The 12,160-nt window shown below is 37.5% G+C and overlaps 1 protein-coding gene across 11 annotated transcripts in view; it reads left to right on the top strand.

The window, feature by feature from the left end:
* ARID1B (AT-rich interaction domain 1B) overlaps window positions 1–12,160 on the top strand; it is a 388,366-nt gene that overhangs the window by 201,029 nt on the left and 175,177 nt on the right. For 8 of the 11 annotated variants that reach the window (XM_067542455.1, XM_067542458.1, XM_067542461.1 and 5 more), the window contains one exon: window positions 1,674–1,715. The exons of the other annotated variants lie outside the window; for them this stretch is intronic. In XM_067542455.1, the coding sequence (XP_067398556.1) occupies window positions 1,674–1,715 (42 nt within the window). The remainder of the gene's footprint in view (window positions 1–1,673; window positions 1,716–12,160) is intronic. 11 annotated transcript variants of the gene reach the window in all.

Below are 12,160 nucleotides of genomic sequence, written 5' to 3' on the forward strand. Positions count from 1 at the left end.
TAGAGTTGGGCAAGTCAGTTAACCCTGTGTATCAGTTTCTATAAATTGTACTGTAGATATTTAGCAGTCTCACCAGGATTGATTATTTAGTATTGATAAAGTCCTTTGAGTATTAAGAGATCATAATTATCATTGTTAGATTGATTTTATTTATGTGGGTTTCTTACTTATTTCTTACTCTGTTCCCTGTCTGCTTCACCATCCTTCTCAGGATCCCATTTAGGAGCCTTTCAGTGCCATTCCTTAATCAGATGGACAGGTTACAGTTGAGTAGCATGTGGCACATGCTCTCTTTTCCATCCTAGGGTTCCATTAGAGCCTCCCTTTTTATGTACTAAATGAATAGGGAATATAGGTTGTTAGATCAGGACACAAATAGTTAAAGTGCTGCCGTTGTTGTTAGTTTGTCAGCCTTTCCATTATAAAATGTCTTTTTCAGAAGTTTATAATTCTGGCATTAAAATTTGCTCCAGGCTGAAACTTGCGATTCATTTTTTTTCTTGATTTGCTTGAAATCCTTCTTTCCTCTTCTTAAATTAAACTGCAGATTAGATGCATTAGTTCTAGTTATACTAGTTGTATAAATTATAATGCAGCAGTAGGCATTTTAAAATCAAACGTAAATCAAAGGAAGGGAGTGTGTTCTAGTGGTTAAAGCAGGGGACTAATGGCAGGAATCCTGAGTTCTGTTCCTGGCTCTGCTACTGACTTGATGCCTGAACATGGGCAAATCACTTAACCTTTTTTGTGCCTCATTTCTGTATATGTAAAATGGGATGAGGACACTACCCTACCTTAGAAGGGTATTTGTGGGCTTAATTAATTAGAATTTATAAGAGCAATTTGAGATTCTCAGATGAAAAGTACTGAAATATGAAGTATTTGTAAGAAGCTAGCATTTTCAATGGGAAATCAGATACTGTGCCTGTTTTTCGATTCTCTCAGCTCTCAGTCCAGATTAATAGGCTACCAACTCCTAGACCTATAAGATGCAAGGCAACCAATAGGTAATTTCAATTTTGACACTTAACAGGCCTGCCTCCCTTGAACTCTCAAACCTTGCAGTCAGGCAGACAGGGTTGGCCTGGTGAGCTGTTATTCTCTGAATTCCAGAGTTTCAAAAGAATCTGCTCTGCGCAAGACAGGATAGAGGGGTCTGTAAGTGAAACTTTATGCTGCCTACTTTTTAGTTGCAGTTTTTCCACTTCGTGTTGATGCAAGAGTATTAGTGGGGAGGAGTGCAGCGTAGGGGTTTAGATCATTCTGATCTGCTGTGTCAGATAATTACCCTGCTGGTGATTCTGAATGTTCACAGGAAACTTTTTCCCATGACTTAACCTCCAGGGAAAAACATAGTTCCAGCTTTATTATATAAAGTGTGTGGCACTTGAAAATTGTGGTCTGCCCTCCTGGCATGGCTGAGGCAGGTAACTTACTTTGTGTGCAGGTCTTAAAGAATGCTTGTGTAGGTAGCTTCCTCTTTCTCCTCTGAGGATTTCTGTGGTTGGTTGTTAGCTTGGTATGGCCAATTCCCTATCTAGGTTTCCTTGTGGAAGACTACCCAAGTGCCTCCACTTCAAGGATATTCGTTTGGCCTGGATTCTGGTGCTGCGCTTAGGGAAGGTTTTTGATAGTGGCTAAATTTGAAATGATCTTTCTCCTTATAATTTCAGGTTGAAGTCTTGGCCTCGGAGGATGCTGCATTTGGACTGAAGGTGTGTAGTTTGATGCAGTTTTGTTATATAGGTCCCATCAATTTAGACTAGTAGATCCAATGTCACAAAAGTGGATAATTTCCTACCTGAGAATTGGGAGTTCTGTGACTCAGATCCACCAGTTCAGCAACTTATCCCATAGTCCTGAAACTCTGATGATGGAACATGGGACTGTTTGGTGGTGGTGTTTTCTTTCATTTACTCAGGGAAATTGTATTTAGGAGAGCCAAGGAAGAAAAGCAGAAGGTTAGTGTTTTAGTGACTTTTAAAATTGCAGTTGACTGAGTGCCGGATTTGTTCATGTTCCACAAATTTGCAACTCAGAAGTCTTAACAATTAAGTACTCATACCCATTATCTGATTTGCAATCTGTTGGTTAACTCATTTGTTCATGGCCCTTATCCACAGTGCACCCCAAGCAGAAAGCAGTTATTCAGCAGCTATTTCACCCTGTGTTCAATTGTAAGTGTATCTATAGCATACTGGTTATGTGTTCCAGAGAACACTCCACAGCTATTCTGCAAACTGGTTGGGGTGCATCGTTGCGCTTATTGGTCGATGTACCTTATGGTGTTGATCACGGTTCTTAATTGAATGCTTGTAGCAGATGATTTTAGGCAAGGCAGATTGTGTGTAGGCTATAGTCAGCTAGCTGAGAAGAGAGAATAGATAAGGGAGGGGGAAGAGATTGTAGGAACATTAGGCTAAATCATGACAATGAAGAGTCCCCTGCTGCTAAAAACCCACATGCTGTGATACCACTGCAGGTGAGAAAATAGCAGTGGTATTACTACCAAGGTGAAACAATCTAGAGAAGATGAAATAACTTCTGCAAGTTTATAAGGAAAACTATAAACAAAATTAGCCCAAGAAAAAAAAATCCTAAAAATTAACACTTTAAAAACTTCTAAACATTTATGATAATATGACTTATGGTTATGTCCTTATTGCATGTTTTTTGTGTTGATGGCTAATAAAATTATTAAAATATAAATAGTGCTACTCCAGTATTATTTGAAGTATTTAACATATATGTAGTCAGCAGCATTTTCCATTTTTTATTTAATACCCTGCATGCATACAGAATATTCATTGAATATTTAATAAACCTAGAGGGTCAACTCTTGTGAACTCATCTCCATAATCCTTCATACTAGCTGGGTAAACAGAAGTATTACTGAAGATTATTGTAGCAATAGCTCTCGCAGGCTAACCCACTGTGGAAAAGGCTATGCTATTATTTTATGGCCTAACTTGCAGGTTGATTTCAGTCTTAAAATCAACTTTGTAGAGATCACAGTTTGAAGCTCCTTTTTACATCAGTAATTTTAATGATTTTTCATAATCTTCTGCATTTTATAAGTCTGAATTTGTACGAGTGTCACTTCTGATATTACCTACTAGAGACATGAGTGGGGTCTGGAAGTAATATCATGGTGCTTGTGCGTGCGTGCTTGTGTGTGTATGTGTGTGTAAAAACTGATCTGTTCAAGTTTAGTGAGTCAAACATTTGGCTAACCGACTTACATCTGTTTACAAAGTCTACGCAACTCTTTTCTTTCCCTTAAAACTAAGTCCCTTCTGTCCATCTGAATGGAAAATAAATGTCCGCAAGCTAGGGTTAATGAGCAATACTTTGCTAACAAACCTGTGTGTGCGCCCATGGTCAATGAGAATAAACACAATTTTGTGAGCGAAAACAATTTGAGATTCAAGATTCCCAACAATGATTCTGAATAGTGAATAAAAATAATTCTTAAATTATGAAAAACAATTTGTGTGGATTTGACTAACGCACAAATAGAGGATGACTTAGATGAAAAGTCTCAGATCTTGCGTGATGGTATCAGCCTAGATTACCAATATTTAGGCTTCATTTCCTCGTAGGTTTAAATCCGACTCTTTAGGGGCAGGATTTTCAGCTGCAGGTGAAATAAGTGCTTCACATTTGGGGGCACCAGCAGGTCTTTGCCTGTATAAGTGTATGTGGATGCAGTGGGGCTGGTGTATTTTTGTGTGGGTTCATCCATTGCACCTGTTACTGAAAGTTTGTCTGTTGGTTTTACCATTATTGAAAGGCTTTTAAAGTTATATTTCCTTTAGATTTTTGGAATAAAAAAGAAAACTCAATTATTAAAAGTAAGAGTTTATAGTAATATGCTATTTTAAATTCCTCTGCCTATTTCATTTAGTAAACACATAACTGGCAATGTTTAGGAATATGTAACTTTCCCAAGAAAACACATACTGAAGGAGTTAGCAAAACACAATTTTTTTTACAACATATGTGGTCTGTCAGGTGACGGTCTAACGAGACCATTGTTAGTTGGTGGATTTTTTTTCCCCCCAGTAAACCATAAAACATTTGTGTCTTTTATGATATGTTTAGAAATTCACATGTTAAAAATCTTCAGGATATTTTGGGTGTAAAATCTGCACAGGGTTTTGGAAAAAATAGTTGGTGTCTTTAAATTAAAAAAAAAAGATTAATTAAAACAAAGCTGTTGGTCCCTGTGATCAACAGATTCCAGAGAGGCAAAGGAGCAATTTCGGAAATTATAAACATTCAAACTTTGTCTTAAATATTTTATTACTTGTCTAACTGCATTGCCTTAGCACATTTTTTAAAAGGCCTTCTTTGGTGGAGAGCGAGCAATTTTTCCCATACAGATGTGGTTGCATGTGTGTTAAGTTCCATTAAAATCAATGGGAGATTTGCATATTGAAAGCGCTAATAGATTAGGGCCTTTAGTATCACCTTGCCTTTAGTATCCTTTTTTTGCTCTCTCTAGTTCTGTGAACTCTTCCCTTTTAGAATTAAAAGGGTTTTTTTTTACTAGTGTTAACATTTTCTTGGACCCTTCAATTAAGTTTTCTTTCTTTTGGTTCTGAGGCCTTGTCTACACTAAAAAGTTGGGTCAACCCAGCTATGTGACTTGGGCATGTGAAAAATCCACACCCCTGAGCAATATAGTTAAACTGATGTAACTTCCTGTGTAGTCTGCGCTAGGTTGAAACTAGAATTTTTCCATCGACCTAGCTGCTGCCTCTTGGGAAGGTGGATTAGCTGTGCCGACGAGGAAACCCTTCCCGTTGGCATAGGTAGTATCTACAATGAAGTGCTACAGCAGCAGCCGATGTAGCGTTTCAAGAGTAGATAAGCCCTGATGTTTTGGTGTTTAAATCCCTGTTCAATGGGCAGTGGCAATTGTGAACAGAGGACAAGTACAGAATGCGGGTCAGTAATGTTTTGAAAAAATTTTTTTTTCTTCTTTTCATAAGAGAATACTAGACTTCCCAGTGACAGTAAGACAAATAATAACAATTAAGGCTGACAATCAAAGCCTCCTCAGGATTTTAGATGCCTAATTCTCAATAAGACATCCGAGGCAGCTTTGAAAATTTTAGCTTAAAGGGCTACATAAAGACCATATCCTACCTTTGATCTTTGTACAGACCTCCAATTGACATCAGTGAGAGTTCTGCTGTGGATTGTGGGTAGTTTCTAAGATGGCTCACTGACCAGACTTAAAAATGGAATTCAGCCCTCTCCATAAAATGAATTTGATACCCCTGCTTTAAAAGACCCTACCTTCACTCAGTTACTGCTTTCTTCTTTCCCTTTCTCTCCCTAGGGCCTTCAGTATCAGCATCTACCTGACACAAATAATATAGAGTAAAAGACTCAGTGTCTTAGTGGAGAAGGGTGAGATCACCTCTTCCACATGTCTCAGCCTGTGAAGTGCCATTAGTACTATTTGTAGAGGCAGCCACTCAGCCTGCTTACTATAGCTAATGCTGAGATGTAGTGATCCCAGTTTAATGCAGCATTAATATAAATAAGTTTGCTAATGGCAGTCCAGCATTTACATGTCAGGAGGCATGCAACTTTGTGCAACAGGCATAGAGACACTTATGCTTCCACAGTGGGGGAGCTCCATCAAGAACTAGGGCTCTCTGATTTGGTTTTGAGCTCTAATCCTGCCACTGTGAGTAGTTTTAAGCTGTGTTGTGATGTAATTGGCTTAATCATTCCTATTATATTGCTTTGCATGAAATTAAATTCGGATTGTAGTTTGACATGTGAAATAAATGGCAACTGGATTAGTGATTTGAAGGTATCATTTAAAAAAAAAAAAAAAGCAACCAAGGGAAGTAAGCCGTTCAGCCTCTGTAGGTGGAATGTTTCCTTATGTTCAGAGGTAGAATTATCTATGCAACTTCATCCCATTCTGCTGTGAAGTAGGAGATAGCTCCACCTGTTCAACTCTGGGGACATGTATTGCTGCCTTTCGGGAGATGGAGCTGTTTTATTTCTGATGAACGCGTTAATCATTGAACTGATTGTACAATTCCTCCATTAGAAGAAAGACAAAGGAGAAGACATTGGCTTTTGTTCTAAGGACACATGTAGAGTTCAGCAGAATGGAGACACAGTTCTGTTAAAGAAATGTAGTCACACTGGCATTTCTGGTGGAGTTGTGTCATTGCAATGGAGCTTTCGACATTGGTGATGGAACCAGCCGATTTTATGATTTAGTGGCACAGTATAAACTGGTGACCTCATCAACTGTGGGGATTAAATGATACTATACATAACTTTTAAAATAAGCTGTTAACATGCAGATTTTTTTTTTAATGCTCTTATTTTCTGACATAGGATATCGTTTTGCAAGAGCCAGTGAAGTGTATAAACTAATCCGTTAGACTAGGGACCATTACATTTTCACCCCAATATGCTATTTTTACTGTAGTTTATGTAGTCTTCTCCCTCCTCCAGCCTGAAAATGCTGTGTTATTGTAACAGTACAGCATACCACAGTGCATCTTCTATAGCACTTTCACTCTTGTAGTCTCGGACTATGTCTCCACTTGCCACCAAATTCGGCAGTAGTTGACGGGAGATATCTCCCGTCGACTTTCTAACTTTTACTTACCATGGTGTCTTCAGTTCGCTGTGCCAATGCGAAATTCCCTCCCGTCAACGCAGCGTTACTCCACCTGGTAGAGGTGGATGAATAGCATCGATTTCTGGGTCGATTGAGTGAGTCTCCACTTCAGTGGGTATCGACTCAATCAATCTGGATAAATCTATCTGACGGCGGCAAATTTGCTGCCATCAGTCTGGACATAGCCTCAGATACCATGAGTTCAAGTCCCCAGGGAGAATTCAGATGCACAGTGAAGCCTCATGTATGCGGTACAGAGGAGAATATTTTCAGTGGTCAACTGTGAATTATTCCTGTCATGAGTGGAAGATCTAGAAAGATATGTGGTATTGTAGCAACATTCATAATAGAGAAGTTTAGGGATATGAGCTGGAGCAAGGATGATGACATTGAGAAAATTGTAAGTGTGTCATCAGGAAAATCTTTTATTTAACAAATTTTAAAAAGTATAGTAAGTTGATGGGTGAAAAAAGTAATTATATCTTGGAAAGAAGGCAGAAAAAAGCAATGCAAGATGAAGGAAAAGTATCTGTTAAAAATTCTGTCTTACTTAAACATAGCTTTCTTTTGTTGAGGCCTCTGAGCAGCTTCTGCTTCTGCCATCTGCTGGTTATAATAACGCTTGCATTTTCAAAGCACAGTGAATTTGCTTTAAAGCCAATTTAATCTTTTTAGAAGAGGATTTTTTTCAGTATCTGAATTAATTCTGTCTTGATATGTTGACTCTTGCTGTGTGCATGTGTGTGTGTTTATATATATAAAAATATGGGGAAATGTATTCCCAGTTACATTTTTGTAACTAGTGATTTTTGTAGCAATCTGGGGATTGTGAAATGGACTGGTGGGCTCACTCTAATTTAGAATTGACAGATGTTCATGTTACCCTCCACTGACTTCAGTAGAGTTACACAGGTCTGAATGAGGGTAGAATCTGGATTATACTTATTCTAAATTCGTCATTTTATCTGAGGCCTTGAGATATGACAAATATGAAAGCTATATAAGTTTCTAGATGTATACATTTTCTGTATAGTTGCAGATAGTATATCCTTCAGGCTTTCATGCCCTGGGTAGTTGGCTGTCTTGAATTAGTGGACATAAATATGTTTCCTTTTGTCTTCTAAATTGTAGTTGAAAAAATCTCCTGTAGTAATAATCCATAGCACTTTATATTTCAAAAACACTGTCCAAATAATCCTCACAATTTTCTTGTGTGTTAGGTAAGTGAGTACTGTCATCCTAATGTTACAGATGGGGAAACTGAAGCAGATTAAGGCCAAAATGTTCAAAAGTGTGCGTTACTGAAAATGACAAGTGCCTAAAGGGATTTTTTTGCCCCTCTGAGCACTTACAGAAACTTATGTCAAAGGGAGCAGTTTATGTTTCCCCATGCTGCTTTACTGATGTGCCTCAATCCTAACTTGAATAGAGTTTATCGAGGGTGAGAGGGCAGTTTAGCTCGCTGCGGAGACACTGGAATGGTGCAATGTCTGATGATTTTTTTTTTTTTTTTTGGTGATAGGGACATCTATCCAGTGTGAATTGGACACACATAAGCCACCACAATCCAGTTCTAAAAGAGTTATGACAAAAGAAAGCATAGTCACTGCTGTTACTGTCATTTGCCCCTCTGTACAACATTTTTAATTTATGGGATCTCAAAATGTTTTATGGTCTCTTGTTTCTAGTTGAACTACAGGCTGTTAAAATATAACCAATACAATTTACCTATGATACTGTGGGTCATTTACTGTTCTGTGTGGCCCATTAGATTTACATTTGATTCATACTGATTTTTTTGCATTATTGGTGAGTATTGAACTTACGTTGAACCCATTTTGCAATTGGGGCATGTTTGCTTTTTAAATACCTGGAATTTTTAAATAAATGTTGGTGCAGGCAGTACATGTGTTGCGTGGCTGGGTGGAGGGAGAACAGAATATTGCAAAGTAGGACGCTTTCTATTATATTCTTCCTTGTCTGGAGTAGAGCAGGTCAGACCAGATTTTTTTTCTTCTATACATTTTACTAGATTGCATAACTGATGTGTCCAGAGCTGTTCACTGAGGCAATAAACCCCACCTTGTTACAGAAAGCAGTTTTCCATTAACTTTAGGACTTGGGGGGGAAATTTCAACTGGCATAGTTTGTTTTGTTTAAAAGAAACCCAAAAGAACAAAAATACTTATGTGACAGAAACATATTTGTACTTCTTCTCATTGGTTGTTTACACCCACTTCAGGGTGAGATAGTAAAAGTGGAGTTCACGGCTTGAAAAATACAGATTGCAAGGAGAGATGTGAAAAGATTTTTTTAGATGGACAGGCATGATTTAGGAATTTCAGCTTGTCTTTTTATGAGACTTGAGTCAGGTGTGCAGTGGCTTAGCTCTGTATGACATTAGAGAATTTTTTTCTAAAGTATTGCTGACATGGCCTGGTGAATTTCAAAGAGGAAAAACAACAGTAATAAAAAGGATTGTTTAATAATATTAATAGTACATTTCTATTGTAAAAATGACCTACTACAGTTCTATTGCTTTCGTTACTGCATTGCTCATTTGATACGAGGATCTTATAAAATTGGGATTTGGATGGAGAATTTTATTCCGGTAGAGTTGCATTGGGATGTCTTGTTATTAACAAGTCAGTTCCTTAGCTTCTTAAATTAAACTTTTCTTATGAACAGTTAATTCTACCACATTTAAAAAACAAAAAATCTTTATTTTGGTGGTTTTCTCTTTATTTAACAAGTGACCAAAATCCCAGACTGTTTTGATGCGATTTTTGTATTGTTTAGATGTTTAAAACTGTCCAGTATTATGAGTTCTGTATGCAAGAGCCAGAAGTTGTCAATTATTAAAATATTAGATTTGTTCAACTGTTAATTGCACAGTTTTACCACAGTATCTGCGATACTACTGCATGCGGAAAGCTGGAAGTCCAGAGGCTATTGTAGTGAAAACTGCCTTAGGTAGTATTGGAATTTCAAAAAAAAAACTCAGTGCTGTCTTTATAGGTAGGTGGTGGTTTTGCAAGTGTGTCTTTCTCTTTCCATCCCAATTGCTGAGTTTTTCTGTATCAAGATTTATCTGAATCTCCTATTTGAAGAACGTATGAATTCACTTGTGGTTATATCTTGAGTATCATGGCAGACATGCAGGTTAAATTGTAAACTATGTAATCCCTAGTCTAGAGTGGTTTATGTCTTTAATCCTTGTGTGAAGACTGTGCATTGATACAGCAATACCTTAGAAAACATACCTATGAAAGAGGAAGAGCTAGAATATATATGTAAGTCAAAAATTCAGCATGTCATTACTATGTTTTGAGAAATGTTCCAACTGCTGTTTAGGGAAGAAAAAATAAAACAATGCTCGTAGAACTGGCTTGCATAATAGCTGAATAGTTTGGTTTGTATGCTATAGTACATAATGTATGCTTACATGCAGCAATTTTATATACTGTAAATGTATGTATTGTTTCTGAAGTGGTGATAGTGTGCTTGGTGCTGTACAGGACAAAGATATAAAGACATTGCTCCAGAGAGCACAAAAAAAACACAAAAACTTTTTAGATAAAGCTTTTTTGGTTTTTAAATATATTTTTTTCCGTAGTTAGCCTTGCAGAAAGGGGTCTTTAAGGTGGGATTTGAAAGCACGCTGAGATTGGGAGGTCCCCTGCTTCGGGAGCAGCATGGAAAGAAGGCATGCAGACAGGAGTGGGAGAAGGAATTAAGGAGACAATGAAGCTGTCATCACTGACAAAGCAAAGGGGGCTAAGAGGAGCATGATTCAGTACAATCCTGCCTATAGCCTGGGGTGGAGTTGTACAAGAGTGTTGAAGGTGAAAACTAGAAGTTTAAACTTGATACAGTGGGCAAGGGGAAGCTAATGGAGCATTGTATGTACGTAGGTGTGTATATATATAAAAATGCAAATTGGCCTACATACTCTGTTGAATGATACACTATGGTGTACAGTTTTGTGTGGCGTGTTACAGTGTTTTGAATACTAGATAGAACCAAAAGGTATAAAATACTGAGTCTCCTGTAAACCCACAGAGGAAATTTCTGTATCAGGCTGAAAGTCCAGTCTTACCCCACTCCTCAATAACTAGATATTTTACTTAATGTGTTAAGAAGAAACATTCACTCCGTAGAAACTGCTACCGTTTAGAGTCTATCCATGTTATTGTGAAAATAGGTATTAAGTAGACGAACAATTTGTGTTAAAAATGCACATGAAAAATCCTTCCAAAAAACGGTTACTTTGTATCCTCAATAGGCATATGTAAGCCAACATGTCTATTGGTTGTTCTCTCCTACCCAAAATACACACACAAAAATAAGTGCACAGACATAGAAGATATAAGAAAAAATATCCTATTTTAAGAGCTAATTGCTTATGGCCAGATTCTGAAATCCTCTCTCACTAAGCCATTATGCAAAAATAAAAAGTGCTGTCTACACTAGAAAATTACTGTGGTATAATTACGTCATTCAGGGTGTTTAAAAACCTACACGCCTGATTAACACCATTAAACCGATGTAACTCTCAGTATAGACAGCACTAGGTTGATGGGAGAATTGTCCTGTCAACTTAGATACTGCCTCTTGGGGAGATGGAATACATGCACCGATGTAGTTTTTTCACTGAAGCGCTACAGTGATACAGGTGTAGCAGTTTATGTGTAGACACGTACTATCTCTCGTGGAGTAAGATGATATTCAGTGTGAAAGTGGCAGAATCTGGCCCTTAATTAATTTCTTACTGTATTTTAAACTTCAGATTAATCATAGAAGATTTTTAAATGGTGTCAAAGTATCAGAAATGTTAAAATTATGATATTTTGCAGATGTGCAATATTAAAATAGTTTTTAGCTAATATATAAAATTCCATGGCAAGTAACTCACTTTGGTGCTGAGACTGAAAGTATTCCCCGTTTCAGCTTGGAGTGAATCTGTAAGCCTACTTATAAACAACTAAAAATAGGAGTTTATAAAAGAAATGCTGACCTTCCCCTCTGGCCTTCCCCAACCTCCACTAGAGTTGTGTAAATGCACTGCCATGGTGTGATAACAGTGTATAGTCTGATAGGTATAAAGGACAGGTTGATTTAAGATGGGGTTTTTTTCTAGGGCTTTAAGTTATAAAGTGTTTTTCAGATGGTACAATAATAATAAAAAAGGCTTGCATGTACCTGTGATGTATTTGATTCTTCCCTGCAGTGACTCATTGTGGATCTCTCTCAGCTAAGTGCTTGTTCCTTGTGATCAGAGGAAAATGCTACACACCTTCTGCTTCGTGCCTATTAAATTCAAGTTTCTACTGTAGGCAGTGTTACACAGCTATCTTTGAATTAAAAAAAAATTCAAGCACAGTAGTTGAAGTGAAAATTAAAAAAGCCACTTTGCTCCCCCATAGGCCTACAGTAGGTTTTTAATATATTTGTTTCAGTGCTCCCCTCCCGTCATCCCCACACATTTTCCTTCTT

Source organism: Emydura macquarii, unplaced genomic scaffold, assembly GCF_026122565.2.
Source record: "Emydura macquarii macquarii isolate MOO-44397 ecotype Brisbane River unplaced genomic scaffold, CSIRO-AGI_Emac_v2 contig_705, whole genome shotgun sequence".
NCBI lineage: Eukaryota > Metazoa > Chordata > Testudines > Chelidae > Emydura > Emydura macquarii.